The sequence below is a fragment of the Drosophila tropicalis genome, unplaced genomic scaffold (assembly GCF_018151085.1).
Source record: "Drosophila tropicalis isolate 14030-0801.00 unplaced genomic scaffold, ASM1815108v1 contig_1009, whole genome shotgun sequence".
NCBI lineage: Eukaryota > Metazoa > Arthropoda > Insecta > Diptera > Drosophilidae > Drosophila > Drosophila tropicalis.
The window spans coordinates 587,722-605,801 of record NW_027172367.1 but is presented as its reverse complement, the minus strand read 5'-3'; the positions used below and the strand labels follow the sequence as shown (position 1 = coordinate 605,801).

Sequence of the window (18,080 nt, the reverse complement as noted above, 5' to 3'; positions counted from 1 at the left end):
TCCGTCCTTATGGAAAAAGTTCATAGGCATAACTCGAGTATTTTTTGTCCGATTTTGATCCAATTTGTTATTTTTCTGGTTATTAGTATAAAATTTAAAGGTGCCAAATTTGATTGCATAAGGTAGAAAAATACCGTTGGCGAAAAGGGGCGTGGCAAAATCTTTTCACATACATAATGTGCGCATTTACTAAGCAAATATACATACCAAATATGGTGTCTCTAGCTAGAATAGTTTTTGAGATAAACTCTTTTTTTTAAATTGCGGGGGCAGAAAAGGGCGTGGCAAAATTTTGAAATAAACTTGACCAATTTACATGCTACACAAGTCTATATAGCAAACTTGGTGGCTCTAACTTTTATAGTCTCCGAGATCTAGGTGTTCATACAGACGGACCGACGGACGGATCGACTCGGCTGTTGATCCTGATCAAAAATATATATACTTTATAGGGTCGGAGAAGCTTCCTTCTGCCTGTTACATACATTTTGGCGACTTTAATATACCATTTCACCCTATGGGTGTACGGTATAAAAATGTATGTCTCAAATTTTTGGCAGCAACTGTAGCTAAGGAAAGATTAACAAAATAAACTTAAAGGATATACAATACATTGACGCGGTTAGTAATTTAGCCCCGACCAAGAAATCCGCTTTTCACAAGATGTCCTACAATTAGAATCGGTCTTAGTTTCTGTTACTAATTGTTCATACAATTTGTTACAATTGAAATTTGAACAAAATTCGGTTAAAAATATAAATTATGTTCAATTATTATTCTATTTTCTTCACTCTCTCTTTTCGAATAAACAATATTGACTAAAAAATTATGTCAACATCGTAATTACAACTGCAACTAATTTATTTATCCTTTTGTCTAAATCTCTTTGCAGAAATGACTTTAAAATCAAAGCCGAACAAGTTATTCGAAATGTTGCATCTGATGAATAACTGAAACTAAACAAACTCAATGTTTTTACGAACTTTGTTACACAAATAAAAGGAAAGGGAGACAAAAAAAAAAAAAAACAATAAACAAATTGTTAAACAAGAGAAAAACAAATACAAAGTTTATATACAGATATTTGTCATATTTAAATTGCATTTAAATTGCAAGTAAATAAAAATGCAGTAAATAAATTAAATATAATCCATGCTATATACACGATCCAGACCACAAGAACAAAAACATCATCAATAGCAGCAATAAAATAAAAATATATATACAATCGAATAAAAAACCAACAACAACAACAGCGACATAAAGTCGGTTAAATATTCAGCATTGTATAACAAGGAAATTGAACTAAAATTTATGCAAAATAGAAATGCTAAATTTTCACCACAATTCAGCAAATAAAATTACGCACAACAACAGCAACAAGAAAAGCCACAAAATGCATTTGCAAAGTGCAGCAAGAATAATAAATCAAACAAGGCCAACAACAGCAACAGTCACAACAAGAGCAACAACAACACCAACTACAGCAGCCGCAGCAGCAACAACAACAGCCACAGAAACAACAGCAGAAACCGATAAAGGAATAACAAGAAATGCAACAAAAGAAAGCCATCGTTTAGGCCAAACTTGTGGATACGGTAATGGATGGATGCAAATCCAGATGCAAGTCTTCCTACTACTGACCCTCTTCGTGATTGGTAATCAAAGTGCCTGGCAGGAGAATATACGACCAAAACTCTATGTGGAATTAGGTGAGAATCTTTATTATCCATTTAAATTATATTCCGTATATGATAATTATTGGCAATTGACATGACATTCTAACTATTAAGACAATCCAATTTTATTTGGCCAAGAATGCGAGGGGAGGTCCAGTCCCAGGGAAACTGCTTAGGGCCAACTGCTCTCTAAGTTTGTGGTATTGGTAACTTTTAGAGCCACCCTCGGGTTGAGGTAAATTCCCAGTCATATGTCAAGAGATTGGTTGTCAGATGCTAAAGCATCAAAGCAATCGCAGCAACAAGATTAAAACTAATGCATTCGTCAATTTAAATTATGACTAATCAAACGGGAAAGGATGCAAATGAAAGAGGAGAAAAACCGAAAAAATAACCGAAATCAACTGCCAAAAACTTGAATAGTAACTTCTTATGAGCTCCAGAAAATGTAATTTGACTGCACACACACACACCCACACACACGCACACATTGATACAAACAGGAGAGACAACTATGTAACTGTACATAGGAGTTACATGCCCCCAACTAGGAATGGCATCAAAAGTTACTCCAAAAAAAACCATCTTCTCTTTTTTGGGTGGAGGAAGTATGCCAAAGAAATGAAGCAATAACTTGGAAAGAAGTAGAAAGCAAGACGGGTTGGTGCAGGGCCAAGAAAAGAAGATATAGTATACCATATATGTACATATATACATATATACATACATAGCTACTAATGCACACTTTTAGATATCAGGCATCCACACGTTTGCTATCTTAACTATAAATAACAAAAATTCCTGGAAGACATTATTTGCATAAAAGTGGCGAAGACACACTAAAAGAGAGGGGGAGAGGGAGACAGACACAGAGAATGAGACAGCTATAGAGAGCTGCCAGCTATTTCTAGTGTCCTGTTTTTCTGCCCTCAAGCTCTCCGACAAACGGCAACGACAACGACAACGACGACGACGACGACGACGTCATCATAGTCAGATACCTACGGGAGTAACGTGCATATGCAAATTTTTTTGGCTAAAAAGTTGGGTGACGCTTTCACGTAAGTGCGACATAGATATGTACAAAATACACTTGGAGAAATTTGAAGATTTTCCCACTTTCTATCCACTTGGATTATGAATTCCAAGGAAAATCCTTCTCAATTCGTATTGCTTGTCCGAAGATTTTTGAGTTTTCCTGTCGATTTCATTTTGAACTTCAAACTAGAACTCCATTTCCATTTTGTTCAGTGCTGAAATAAATGTAGAGACATTTCTGTAGGATGCATGAAGTTTGTTTGTGACTTCTTCTGCCTTCGAAAGATGAAACAGAAAAGGAGACAAAAAAGATGAGGAAACCCTTTGCTGGAAAACTAAATTCTAAAAATATCTTTTGCACGCTTCAGAAATTACGTTATTAAATGTGCATTTGGCACACACTAAATGTGAACAACAGAGAGTTTGACCAAGACATGCCCCCATGTGGATCTCCCACTCTGTATATTTTTGCTGCTGTTGCACTTTCCCGAGCCTTTTTCCAGACAAGTCACATCAGGAGCCAACAAACAGCACATGTGCTGCTTATAAATGAGCCAAAGAAATGGAGTCAAGCGGCTTTCGGCGTACACTTTTTCTCATATATATTTTTTTTTGGGGGGTCTGTCGGAGGCAGGAAGTAATTCAAATGAATGTGTCATTGCTGGAGATACTCTACATACATACATACATGGAGAATATGTACCTAGACACAAGTATAAAATTTTATGTAAATGAATGTGGAACAGACGAAACGAAATGGGACACAATTTTGGGACAGATTAGTTCAAAATTGTCGATTGCGAAATGGAACCGCAACTTATCTTAAGACAAAATACATATAAGACTTAACAATCGTATGGTCACACTTTTATGCAGTGTTGGTAAACACATTATAATTAAACTTAGTTCACCAGTAGAGTATAGAGAGTTTGCGCGTTGTTCCAGGTGCTTAAACTGTCAGGATCTCCATACTGAATATGTCATTAGTTTTCCGGAAAATGTCTGACTTATCTGAATCAATTCAAGCATCAACACTATCTGTATTGGGGCCGAGGCCATGCCCCAAAAGCCAATTACTTAGCCCAGCCAAAAGAGGAAACTCCAAGGAAAAGACATTGCACGTGTTAAAGTTCATTTAAAATCCATCAGAGGAGGAAGAAACGAGGGAGTTCCATGAAGGGGGAACCGGGAACTTTTCGTAAAAACCTTCATTTTAGGGGGTGACAATTTCTTTTGCTTTCCCTCTTAGCTTTCATTCCTTTTTTTTCTTAGCACTCATGCATAACAGGAAAATAAGGTTAATGGGCAAATTATGAATGCGCCAAAGTAAGGGAAAGGAAGCAAATGGATAGAGAGTGAGATACACACAGAGAGAGAGAGGGTAATGCGAAAAAGGGAACAGAAAACTTGGGCAATTGTATGTGTGTGTGTGAGTGTGTATACCCTTGCCGTTGGTAATGCATTCATATGCCATTCTTGGCCACCGCACAAAAACAACAACCTCAACATCCAGCCCATTCCTCCCACCACCTTGCATACACGTGCATATACTCTTCTGGCAACATCATTGCCCTACCCCTCCCGAGCCATAAAACATTACAACACTGCGTGTACGTCCGCCCAGGGTTGCATTTGACAGCCGCAAGTGGTTGTCATTAAGGAGCTGCGACAAAACGGCCATTTAAATGCACATTTTCTTCTTGGCCGGTGAAGTAGCCTCCGACCAGGCGACCAGAGCCAAGACCCCTCTGCTTTCAAAGTGGGTGCGGCATCACTTGGCATGCTCTGAAATTACGTCTATCAAGTGGGCGGTTAATGTGGATCATTTTGTGGCACTTTGTGCATTGCGTTTGATATGCCAAACTTTGAGAAAATGCTCTCTTCAATTCCCGAAACAGCTTGTGAAAATGTTTTTCCATCAGTGAGCAAAATATATTGGTAAAGTCCTTCAAACAAAATGGCAGAATGAAATTTCAAAAAAAATGTTATTCCTTTGTTCCTAGAGTTTTTACAATCCCTGAAAATGATTCCTCTGGAAAAAAGGTCAAAGTTTGTCACCCCATAATGTATAATTATTCTTGATTGAACTCATCTCAATCTCAAAACTCAAAACACATAAATTCTGTATGTAATCGTGTAGAATGTTTGGCGTTTCGAATGAATCAAATAGCTCCAGGTAAAAGTTACTTTCAGCTGCCTCAGTATATAGTAATTTTGTATTCATAAAGAAATCAAATCACGTTTTTAGCTATGTAGTTTTCAAATTGAATGGGAAGTAAGCTATACAGAAGACTGATTTAAGATAATTTCATCAGCGGCGATTATTGGCGATCTTCCGCTTAATTTAACTTGCATTTGATGCCGCCCTGTGCCCATCGACTTGAAATTACGTGAACTTCCGTTGGAGCAGCGGCCAATTAAGCGAACAGCAAGAACATTGTGTCTGGTCGGCGTTTAAGTCACTCACTTCCTGTGCCCCACAAAAAAGGGAACGAAGGTGCTGCTGCTGGTGGTGATGGGCAGCCGTTCGTCTCCCCGATTCCTACCCCACTAAAACTCACTCAAAGCTAACTAAAAATAGTTTGCAGTTCTGCCAATGGCGGCCACCGACTCACCGAAGACGACGCGTCGTTGTCTCAGTCAATAAAACTGTCTGCAACGTGTTGGAGCAGCAAACATAACTGTTAATTGCCATTTGAGTGGAGCTCGAGAAGTGGGGAGCCGGTCTCGGTACTTATTTTCCTAGTTGTAAGTATTTCGCCGCATGCGCCTCATTACAATTTAATTCACAATGTAATTGCAGGGGGCGACGAACGGAGAATAGGAATAAGAATATGCCACGCGATGAAGGCGAACGAAGTTCTCAGCCGACTTGGCAAAAGTTTTTTCTCTTTTTGTAAACTCGGCACTTGACACGCGCCTCGCATAATTTCCACACATCTTATGGTGCCACACACATGTACAGACATAAACCAAAATCAACTTGCCCAATTCCCGTTTCGTTTATAATATATGCATTTTCGGTAGTCCAAATCGGCGCGGTGTCTGGCGGAAATGCGACAGCTAAAAATATTATGTCTGACTTACCATTTCTGATTGCATTTCCCTTTCCATAACCCCGTTAGCCCTATAAGGTTCTAATCACTTTGTTGGGATCCATTACTGCAGTTCAAAATTTCAATTCGGCGTGACGTGGGCGAAATGAAAGAAATTCGCTCCCAAAAGTATGCAAAAGTATTCAAATAGAAACAAAAACAAGTTTTGGAATGTAAATTTGTTTCAAATAACACAAGTTTGCAACAAGACATAGACATAGAGTGAACCTCCAAGTTGAAGAAGTGTCTAAAAATAAAGAACTCGACGGTGAAATCCATTTATTTTGAAATATTCCTAAATATCTGGTGAATTGTACTGTCCAGCACATATGTCACATGAATGGAAAGTTATAGAATATTGACCTTTACAGTGACACATGTTATGTGTTCAGCACGTGCAGTCTTTATGACCTGCAGCATTTGTAGACACGTGAAATTGGATGTTCACTTTTGGTGTAATGAATACTTTTCCAGAGTATTGCATACTTTAAGCGGCAAAGTACCCCTGTAAACTGGACTGGATTATTGTTTTTCTATTTTCATACCCATAATACATGTTCGCACACAAAGGAGCTTTAAGATTGTACATAACAATCCTATATCCTAACCGAATTTGAGTTTAATGATGTTTCCTACTCAAATATTGACTTAAGATTCGCAATATTTTTTAAGATCTGGTCATTTGCACTTGTTTATGATATAGATATAGAAATATAATGTAATATTCCTTGTTCCTAAAAATCTGTATGAACTAATGTTGATGATTTGAATTATTTAATTTGGCAAAAGTTTAAATCTTAATTTGATTAATTTGTGTTTAATACATTGAAATATGATAAAGATTATTGTATATTTAGGTTAGGGATATTTATTCGAATATTATTTCCTGCAGTCCATTCAAATGAGAAGGAATTAAATAAATAAACGAAAGAGAAATAAAGCATTTGGCCATGTAATTTGAACTGGGAATTACAAATCACTGTATTGAGGGCTTTAAAATGAAATCCAAAGGCACAGCCCAATCAATTATATAGACAGCAATTTAACAGCCCCTGGGCAGGAGGAATCTACCCCAACAGGGGGAGGTGAGGTGAGGGGTGCCAGCAGGGACATTGCCATGGACATCCTTTTTACTTGCTGCTGCTGTTTGGCCGGGTTGGATCCGTGTGCAATTTGAACATTTTGTATGGATTAAACGTTTTCTTAATTGAGTGCTCATTTTCCGGTTAGGAAGTTTTTCCATGTCGAGGAGTAAAATAAATTACACACATGAGTGCAATTTTTTTTCTCTTTTCTTTTTTGTCGGTTTTTTATTCTTTTTTTTTGTACTTTTTTGTGTCGTGTAGAGTTAAAGTCAAGCAGCAGCAATAACCTGGCAGCAGAACTGAACAATCAGCTTATAATGGCGTTAATCAAAAAGTTGCCATTGCAGTTGCAGTTGGAGTTTCTGTTGGAGTTGCCGTTGCCGTTGCAGTTGCAGTCGATGCAGCAGTTGCTGATGCGGCAAGAGTTCATGCAGCAGATTGAACGTTTAACGATGACTATGAAGTTCAATGGCTGCTCTGGTGTCTTGGCCACCAGGGAAATTAGTAATACGACAAGTGCAGAGCTTAAGCCAGCCACCCTCAAACAGCAACCGTCGCCACCTCCCGCCCCCCTTTGCAACAAATGAGCTGGATGCAGCATGTCGCCACCATGCGATGCCTTCCCATGTCAAGCCATAGTTTCCTTCCCTGACTTGTTTTTTACTTATTCCTTTTGTTCTTTTAGTCTCTATAAATTTTGCCACTGATCGTCCTGGCCCTGGCACTTGGCCAGTAATTGAAATGGCGTAACGACAAAAATTGAAGAGAATTTCCTTCTCCTTTTTCTCTCTATCACTGTCATTCTCTCTATCTCTCTCTTTCTCTCTCACACTCTCTGTTTCTCTCTCTATATAGACGTATGTACATATATTTCACTCTTTGTGTTAGTGATTCTTTCGCCTTTCCTTTTTGCAAGCCCTAATGAAAAAGTTAAAGTGAGGTAGGTTGAAAAGTTGAAAAACTTTGGCGGCCAACGAACAAGTAAAAAGTTAATATTGATAAATTGATTAAAAGTTTAATAATTGTACATTTTTTGTGGCAGTTCTTTTTTGTTTTTCGTGCTGATTAGTTTCTGCGGTGGCAAAAACTTATTGTCAGCAAAAAAAAGTTTGCTTAGCAGTGGCAAAAATTAAGAATTTATTGCCAAAGAGCATGGATTTGTTCAAATTGAACAAATTGTTTCGTGTCCTTGCATATTTGATGATACAAAAGATATTATTAAAAACTAAAAGATTTTGAATAATATTTATTCATAAAGTATAAGAAGGGAAAAGAAAGAGACAATAACTTTGTTTTCCACAAAAACTCACTATTTATGGCTTTATTATTGCATAGAGGAGTCCTTTTTAAATTATCCGTGTTCACCTCGAACTTATCCTGCAAAACTTTAGGACGTTCGATCGAGTCGTTTAAGAGATATTATGTTAACCAGTCGAAAAAAGGCAAAAATTTCATCTCACAAGTGGTATAACTTTTTTAACCAAAAATTCTATATTCTTTAGTTGAGATTTATGATAAACAAGTTTAATATTTGGAATTTTTCAACACTGTTTAACTAACTTCTTGAACTAAAATGTGTATAATTTGGCATTAAATGATTCTTAATTGCATTAATAATTAAGTGATAAATAATTTATTAGTTATTAATTGATTCTGAATGCAATTAATTAGTAAATCGTAAATACTTTGTCCAAGTCAAAGGGTCTAAAGTCAGCATAATTTGTCTGATAACAGAACAAATTCTGCAACAAAATCTCAATAATCTTTTTACAATATAAATAAAATTTATTTGTAAACATTTTTACTTTGTTTTACAATAAAGTGATAAATAAAATATAAATTCTGTTGCTAAATAATTAAATAATTTCATTGTGAGGGGGAATTTTTCCTTATCTTACAATAAGCCCTGGGATCAGCTAACCACACGGGGAGTCTGGTCGGCATTGGGCGACGTTGGTGACAAGTGCCGAAATAGCTCAGTTGGGAGAGCGTTAGACTGAAGATCTAAAGGTCCCCGGTTCAATCCCGGGTTTCGGCAATTGAAAATATTTTTTTGCTTTACAAGTTTTTACTACTTAGGTTTTTGGTTTTTATATTTTAATTGAATTATTTAAATAAATTTATAAAAATAATACTGATAAAAGCCACAGAATGGGAAATTTGCTTATTGTTTTTGTCTTTTTGGGTTTAGTTCAATCTTTCCAAGACGATTTTCAATGCTAGTGAAATCATCTTACTTTATTCACAGATTGAACTAGAACTAGTTGTACGCAAGTGAAAAGTATTGAATTGAAGTGTTTAAGTGGCACTTGAAAAGCATTAATGCATTGAAATGTAATTATGCATGTCACTCGCACATCAGTTCACACATTCTTCAACGTCGACTTCGTCGACTTCTTTGGCACTTCATTACTCACATATCGCATATTTGTATGTGTAGTGCGAACAAATATCTGTATGTACAATTGTACAATTATAGACTTGTGCACTCCGAGTTGCTTCCAGTTGCTCATTAAAAACGTAGTCACGCCGTGGAACTGTGGAGAGTGGGATTCTATTGTGAACTAAAATCACAATATGAAAGAACTTTTTGCCGAAAAACTTTTGCAAACAAATGCAGCGGGAATGGAAAATGTTGGGCAAATAGTTGAGAATGTGCGCGAAGCACAGAAATCAGCATGACAATTATAATGATAATGAAAGGAAAGGAAATGTGGTGGTGGTAGGGACATGGGGGCATGGGCTAGCGACAACCCGGAGGATCTTGATGAAAATGTCATTAAATGACAGCATCAGCCTGGAATTTCGCCATTCAAGCCAAGTTGGCAACGTCATCCTCATCCTCAGAGTCCTTCTCATCCTTGTCCTTGTAATACTCGTAGTTGGCAGCTACATTGAATGCAATTAAAAAGTTCAACTTGTTTTTTTTTACCGCCCTTGATTTTTGCGGCGCGTTCCCTGTTCCTTCGTTGTGGGGGTGCGAGGGGGGCGAAAAAAAATACTCTAATTAAATTAATTAACAGGAAAATGAGTTGGCAACAGTTGTAGTTGTTGTTGGTGTGTTGTTCTTTTGCTTGTTAGTCTAGGTGAAGATGTTGCATGTGTCGATGATGTTAAAACCTATGAAAAGTTCAGTCCTCCTCCATGTGAGCAACTGAAATGAACATACTGGGTAAATTACCAAAGTTCCATTCGATCTATAATGCTTCTATGCAGACTTATTAATTGACATATCGGATTTCACTGGATGAAGACGCTTTTTTAGTTGGATTGTAGCTCCGTTTACTGTAAGCCACATTAAAATAATAAACACATTTTTAATGTTAGCCACTCGACTCTCTGGACAGGGCCATAAAACATAAATCAGGCTTTTGTCTTGGACAGTAACTTTTTTTCTTCGTCTTCTTGTTGTCGTCGTTGTTTTAGTGCTTGTTGTTGTTGTTGTTGTTATTGTTGGGCAACTGTCAGGAACACAACAAGCCCAAAAGTTTCTTAGATACTTTGTTTCTGTTTCTGTTAACGTTTAGCCCTCATGGACGGCTGTCGTCATTGCCGTCGTTTATGTCACTGCGCCCTTAGTCTCTTACTTGCTGTCCCCCTTTTTGCGGGAGGCGCAACGCTAATGATCTGCGCCAATGGCGCCCACGTAGCATCTCATCCTCATCATCCGCAATTGTCGTCGTCGTTGCCGTAGTCGTGGTCGTTCGGGCACAAACTTTAGCTGGCTTTTTACCTAGTCTTTGTTATTGCTTGTGCCGTTGTAGTTCTTGTTGGGACTCACCCATCCGGCAAAGTGCTTACGTGTTTGCCCGGCCAACTTTAACTTTGTAGCTGGGCCCCTTCTTAGAGACTTTGCTTTGCCAATACAAGTTGGTCACTTTGCGTCTGACAATATCGGATGATATATTATAATTGATTCATGAGAAATATGTATAATAGATATTTGCCTTTATGTGTGGGAATTCTGCAAAAGAAATATTAAGTTGTTTGTAGTCGGAGGACTGAAGTGAAAGTCGGTTTCACTTGAAATATTCAAAATTAAGTAATATATTTGAAGGATAATGCAAATGTCTGCCCGGCCATAATTGAGACATCTGTTTGTCGAGACCAAACCATTTATCATTCATAAAGAGAATATGAACCCATTGCAAAAACTCATATGGTAACTGATAACTAGAGGAACAACCCTCGCCTTACACTCAACTGCTGCTCACTTGGGTACAAATCAGAGCACGTCATCAAGAAAGAGAGAAAGACAGAGTAAGGCCTATCCACCAGAAGGGTACTGCTGTACCTCCTAACCCCATCTGAGACGGCAGCTTGAAACAAATGTCTTCCGTCTTGCCAACTTCCGTCTACGTACTTTGTACCATCTGTTTTTGGTTTCTATTTTTTTTTCCACAAATCCGTCGTCAAGTTGCTCTAGTCTGGGCTTTTTCTTTTTTCGTTTTTTTTTTTGTGCTGTTGTCTTGGCGAGATTTATCGCCTTTTATTCATCATTGTCAGTCAGGCGTTGGTTCCTCTTTTTGTGGCTACGACGTGCAAACCGAAACGCAATTTGCCGCCATGTCGAAGGCCTCCAAAATGTCTCTTCAGTATGCTGCGGCTGTTACTGCTGCTAACGCATTTTGAAGTCTTTCCAGCTGGGCAGACGCCACCGCCCCCTTGAGTTTGATGAATTATTGAGACGCATGTCGTTGTGACAATCGGCAAATCAGCGATGTGTGCGACTGATGGGTTGCAAAGGAAGGCCAAAGTTCTACGCTTAAAGTGGATTAGATTTAAAAGTCATTTACGACATTTTGACCTAAGCCGCTTAGTATGTACGTTATATTTGTACACACATTTCTATATACATACCTACATGTGTATGTATGGAGTAAGTGTGTGTGTGCGACCATGTCATTAAATTAATTTGCTGCTTAATGAAAAGCTCTTCCTCATGGCAAAGCGATTTATGAAAGCATTGACACAATATGCTTAAGGGTTTTAAGATTCAGCTCAAATGGACTTCAAAGATTTAAAATATTTGGGTTAAGTCCTTCAATAGATAAGAGCTCGGTGAAGGTCTTTTGCGACTGAAGTAAGGACACGTAACCGCAAGCGTTTCACTCAATTTGTCAATACAAATACCAAATTGCGTAGTTGTATTAAGTCTGTAATGAGAATTTATCCCAATAGATAATTGTACTGCAATATCAGTTATTAAATGTTCATTGTGTATTTTCTATGTATCTAAAAAGGAATAGCAGACAATAGATTTTGTATTTTCGGCTTATAGTTTTCCAGTCTTATAGCTTTTAATGAAATGCCATTGAGGTTGACAGATCCTTGAGAAAAAATCATAAAATCTCTTTGCCCTGCTAGAAGAATAACTTGCCCTTTCATAGTTTACAGCTCGTTAGCTTTCATAGACGGATGCTTTTCTTATTCATTCTTCTGCTGCGTATTTGACAAACATGGCCCCATGACAGCTTTTCACTTTTCACCTCGCCAGGAAGAGCTGGCCGAGGTGGTCGGGGGTTCTCGGTCGGATGGTTGGTCAAGGCTGTCATCAGCTCGACTCGTTTCCTTTTCTTTTGTGGTCTGCCTGGAAATGCCTTTTTCTTCGCTTAAGAAATCCGTACAGTGACATTATGGTTGGGCATCATCGTTATGGCATCGTTTCGGCCACTTTGAAGTTGACATCAAAATGGGGCTAAAAAACTATATATACGTATGTACAGAAAGAGAAGAAAAAAATAAAGCACTCACATTTTCTGCCTCTTCTGTCCTGAGCTGCGTCTCGGTATGAGCACACTTCATTGCAGGCTTATGTCTATAGTTTGGTAGGCTGGTAAAAACATTTTAGAATTTTAATGTGCCGCCTTCTGCCTTTTATGGCCGTACACAATCGACAGCAGGAGCGGTAACGAGAAGCACAACCAGCTGCCAACTGCCTCCCAACCGCAGATACCGGATCCCGAGCAGTCGTCGCATCTAAAAGATTCCTTCCACCGGATCGCTTTGGCCAAGCGCTGCTGCTACTGTTAACATGCACATGACATTTGTCTTTAGACGTTAATCTCATTAAATAAGCAATGTGGTGCAGAGAGTCCGAGCACCCAACTCTCAGATTGGGAAGCACAGTGGCACGCTACCAACAAGAGTAAATTTGAATCTTCGAGTGTCGGACTATAGCTACATATGTGTGTATATCTAAGTAACCCAGGGATAACTGTGTATATTTATGAAAAAGTTAGGCATTGTGAAAGAAATCGTTTTTCTCCATCTTTTGTTCCACTGTAGCTGGGTCAGTGTGTCCATCCTCCTGTCTGTCAGTTACCATGGTCGCTTTTAATGCAAATGCAAAAGCGCATTAAGAGCCAACACAAACGTATGCTCGCCGCAAAGTAAGCTGGACGTAGTCGGAATAGAAGTGGCGTGGAGGCGGATGGGGGTGTGGTGGGGTGGTGACCAGGCATACCATGAGATACAATGTGCATCTTTTATGACATGCGACGAGCATTCGCATTCTGTATTCCTGTATAGGTTGCAGCAGTTTGCATTACGTTTTGCTTTGTGTCTGGGCAAATGTTTCGCCATCGATTAGTTTGCCTCCAAATTGCCAAAAGCCGCACACACACATACACATGAGTCGAGAAGGAGCCGGTTAAAAGCCCAACACAACCCCAGGCGACCTCTGGATAAAAACTTTTGCACAAATTTGAGCAAGCAAATTTGCATTTTGTGTGGCCAAAATGTATATATCTGGGCCGGATGTGCAATGCTTGGTAATTCTATAAAGGCTGAGTTTAATTGATGAATTACTGTTGTTGCATTTCCCTTGATTCCCCAAAATTTGTGAGCGCTTCTGGATTGCTCCTTCTGCTTCTGCTGTTCTAGCGACGATTCGTCAACTTTGTGGTCTGTCTTTAACCAGAGAACTGAATGTGAGGTAGAGAAGATAGTTCCAGCAACTGACGACGCATTCAGTCAGCCGTGTGCACCTGAATCATCGAATTTCAATTATACCAAGCATAAGCCGGCAAAATTTGCTTGCCAAATAGTAATTGTGGATAATACACAAATCCCACTCTCCCCTCCTCACCCCCTAATGTGCTGCTCTTTCATTTTACTCCCACTCAGAGATGATAAACAAATGTACATCGAGCAACAAATTTACCGAAACCTCAAACGACATTTCCATCTTCAGAGCAATGATCATGACCCATCATGTAAATGCAGTAGATTTCACCCAACATATGTAGGTACATACAAACATACAAAAGGATACACACATACATTTATGTATAATGCAGCCAAATAAATTGATGATGAGGTATCAGGTGTCGATGGCAAATCGGAGTTTGCCAAGTGTAAACTCTGTAGATGGAACGAGAAAGAGACAGAATGAATTTGTTTTGCAAGCCAATGTTTTGAATTAAAATATCAGTTTTGTTCTTCCCACTAAACGGTAGAGATTAGTAAATACCCCTATGTATATGTGTACTAACACTAACACTACTAATACAAATGAAGGTATACCATGCACCAGTACAACAAATATATTTTAAACTTATACTAACAAATGCATTTATATATTTATAAGAAAATCTGTTCAAATGCTTTTTACATGCATAATTCACTATCTCGCTCACTCAATCATGCCAGCCAACGGGGAACTCCAGCCTTGTGGAAAAATGTTTATATGCATAACTATTTGTTTTCCGATTTTGATCAAATTTGGTATTTTGCTGGATATTAGTATAAAATTCAAGTGTGCCAAATTTGATTGCACGAGATAGAAAATTACCGGAGATAATCGATAATTTTTTAATTGCGGGGGCGGAAAGGGCAAAGTGGCAAGAATTTGAAATAAACTTGATCACTTTACGTACTACTCGAGCCTACATACCAAATTTGGTGGCTCTATCTCTTATAGTCTCCGAGATCTACTGGCTCATACGGACGGACAGATGGACGACTCGGCTGTTGATACTGATTAAGAATATATGTGTGTATATACTTTATGGGGTACATTTTGGGGACTTTAATAAACTATTTCACCCTATGGCTGCATGGTGTAAAAATCCTTAAGCATAAGGTGTGTGACAGGACGATTGAAAATTAAACGAGACAGGAACTAGAAATAGAACCAGTTAGAACCATCCTCTCGCACAGAATACACAGCATTAAATTGAGCAATATCGTCTTTCTCCCGAATTCTAATTAGCTCTTAGCCAGATTGTTTAGACCATGTATGTTAATAGACTGCTTTTGCATCAGCTTCGGGAGTCTTTTTAGGCGGATCTAACAATAAGTCCGTTCAGCTGCCGCCAAAAGAACTAGTCCGGATGACTCGACTTTGGTTCGTGTTATACCAGGTATCTGGCCATGTCGGTATAAATAATCAATTTTGACTTTTAAACGTCAAGAAATAATCATATTTGACACCACATGCTAGACCCTTGAACTTCTGAACTTTCACTCAGTTACTGATAGCGCCTATAAGGCAATCAAACAGCTGGTCTCTGAGTATGTACATATGTACATATGTATATACTATCTTTTGTATGTATGTACTTGGGTGTGTACTCGAGTATACGAACAAGAGAAAAGTTATCAGAACTGCCACGCTAAGCGTATCAATTGCTCCACAGCTGTGGTCAGTCTCGAGTTATTATTTGGGTGCCTAATTTAATCAAGCGTGAAGCACTATGAATGGTGTGAGTTAATTGAATAAAATATTATCATCAGCTGATAAACCACCCAAAACCGAAGAGAACGAACCCACAAGCACTGAGAACTTTGACCTCCAGTTCTAGTCCATGCTGCTTTTTCTATTCTCCATGGTAATGTTGTTTTTGTTGTTCTTCATGCTCACGTTGAATGCAGACAAAATGTCTGCCGAATACCGTTGTGGAAAATAAAATGGCCACATTCAAATTCAAATGCACCGACGATGGCGGCAACTCTTGAATAATTTCCGCCTCTCGATGGCCTGGCCGATTGATTGTCTGTCAAGTGACGTGAGCCCTCAAGTAGCCACGTAGTTCCGTTCCTCCCCCGCACTCTGCCTTTCACTCAATCTCTCTTTTTCACTCGCTCTTCCTCTTCCACTCTCCATCTCCATTTGGCTCTTTTTCTTATTGTTTGCTAGTTTGTTAGCTGGGCGATAAGTATCTGCAGTGGCCACTCTTTCGATTCTAAGCTCCCTCTCCAGCTGTTGGGCCAATGAATAAAGAAACAAACAAGAGAATTTTGTACGCTTGACTGCATGTCTGCTTGAATGAATGAATGAATGAGCGAGTGAGTGACTGACTGACTGACTGTTGGTGCAAATGGCTGAATGAATTGTCGGTGGGTTGTATAAATCAACTTGGCGTTTATCTCAAAGCAAATAAGTCAACAGTGTAGACGGGATAGCAGAACTGCAAGTGGATGTTGTTGACTGCCCCCTTCGCCCCTTCGTAAAGGGCCACAGTTGAGTTTAGCTGAGCAGTTAATGGGAAAGGGACGGGCGATGATGACATGTGCGATTTAGTTGCATTTTACTCTCTACTATCTAAATGGTTGGCAGACTAAAGTGCCCTCTTGCCCAAGGCTAATTAAACTAAACTTTTCTTCAAATTTTTTGCAGATTAATCTAATAATAAGAAATTCGTGGGCTACAAAACTAGTTTAATGATGTATGAAGACGTTTCATTAATGTTTAAATGAAGTTTGCTCACTTATTGAAATTTTTGGGCTTAATAAATACATTTGTAATAAATACATTTTATTTAAAAAGTAAAAAAAAAACTTTAATTGTCTCTCCCCGACGGGGAATTGAACCCCCGGTCTCCCGCGTGACAGGCGGGGATACTAACCACTATACTATCGAGGACGTTGATCGATTCGTGACCGAATACCATTTGGTGTTAGGCTGTGGATCTCTAACACAAATTCAGATCGCTATCATTAGAATTCGTAATAGAATAGAAGTAACGTCTACTAATTGTTTGTTTAAATAATTAATCAAAGAGAAAGAAAACTGAACGATTCTAGTTGAGTAATTGAACCAATAACCGATTGAAGTAAACATTTTCGGAATGCTTATTCTCAACGATGAGACGAAACAAATTAATTTGAATAATAATTTCACATAGCATTCATTCAGTGGGTATTCCCTGCTTCATTTTACATTTGTATGTATGTTTGTATGTGTGTATGTGAATGAATAATGACAGCTTGTATGCTTAATGGCAATTAATCAGCGGAACTGTCCGCACGCAAAAGCAACACACATTCATGCATATCCACGCCCACATTTACTCACAGTCTCTACAATAAATATACGGACTGTCCCCTGTCACAGAAACATTCTTGCCAGCTGCAGGCGAAAGGGACAGCGAAAGCGACCCTAAAAATGTTTTGCTGTAATTAACTAAGATAAACAAAGAAGCAGCCATTGGGACATTTGTCTCTCTATCTCACTCTCACTCTCTTTATTGAACTGTGCGTGTGTGTCCTTTGGTCTGACTTAAGGACACACTGAGGTGGTAGCAAATTCGAGCAATCAACCACCCACAGGAAATTGGCGAACTGGACCAACTGCCTTGGTGATATTGGCTCTGCTGGGCACTCTGACGATTTCCAGTTGAGAAAAATGATTGCACAAATAAATCATAATTAGGCATGTAAACATTTAACACGATATGTTTGTGTGTGTGTGTGTGTGCGGGTGCTGCGTGTGTGAGAAAGAGAACAAGACAAAGCGATACCATAAATCGTTCATGGGCCCTTTTCTATACCCTGCAGCCAGAAAAGATAAAGGGTTATATGCAAACTGACAAACTGTATGTAACAATCGAATTCTATCTGTTTTCTAATTATTAATAGTCGTAGTATTAACAGATTTATTCAAATTAATATAATATATGTTGGGATTCTTTTAAGTTCCATTACGCAGGGTATCTCAAAGTCGACTTTGGTGATGAAATTTTTGACTTTTTTTTGGGCAAAAGAAAAAAACATATAGAAAATAGAATGGTTTCAATATTTTGCTGACAGTGCATCGAAATTGTCTTTAATTTATGACCAAGAATAATCGGGATCTGCATTTGAAATGTGTTCGGAGGTATAAATCAAGCATTGACGATGAATACCAGCAAGGAGAAGATGGATTTTCAGAAGTCCTTTTTATATTTCTGTCAAATACA

The 18,080-nt window shown here is 38.5% G+C and overlaps 1 protein-coding gene, 1 long non-coding RNA gene and 2 other non-coding genes across 4 annotated transcripts in view; 3 read left to right on the top strand and 1 right to left on the bottom strand.

The window, feature by feature from the left end:
• The window catches only part of Sema1a (semaphorin 1a), a 149,366-nt gene that overhangs the window by 29,471 nt on the left and 101,815 nt on the right, over positions 1-18,080 (top strand). The window contains 1 exon segment of the mRNA XM_068302551.1: positions 893-1,712. Coding sequence (XP_068158652.1) covers positions 1,328-1,712 — 385 coding nt within the window. The 5' untranslated portion in view covers positions 893-1,327.
• Positions 4,634-5,709, top strand: LOC137587058 (uncharacterized). The gene is made up of 4 exons (XR_011033855.1): positions 4,634-4,655; positions 4,721-4,893; positions 4,966-5,465; positions 5,521-5,709. It is a non-coding gene; the product is annotated as an uncharacterized lncRNA (long non-coding RNA).
• On the top strand, positions 8,863-8,935 carry TRNAF-GAA (transfer RNA phenylalanine (anticodon GAA)). Its single transcript has one exon. It is a non-coding gene; the product is annotated as a tRNA-Phe (tRNA).
• Positions 16,693-16,765, bottom strand: TRNAD-GUC (transfer RNA aspartic acid (anticodon GUC)). The gene has a single exon. It is a non-coding gene; the product is annotated as a tRNA-Asp (tRNA).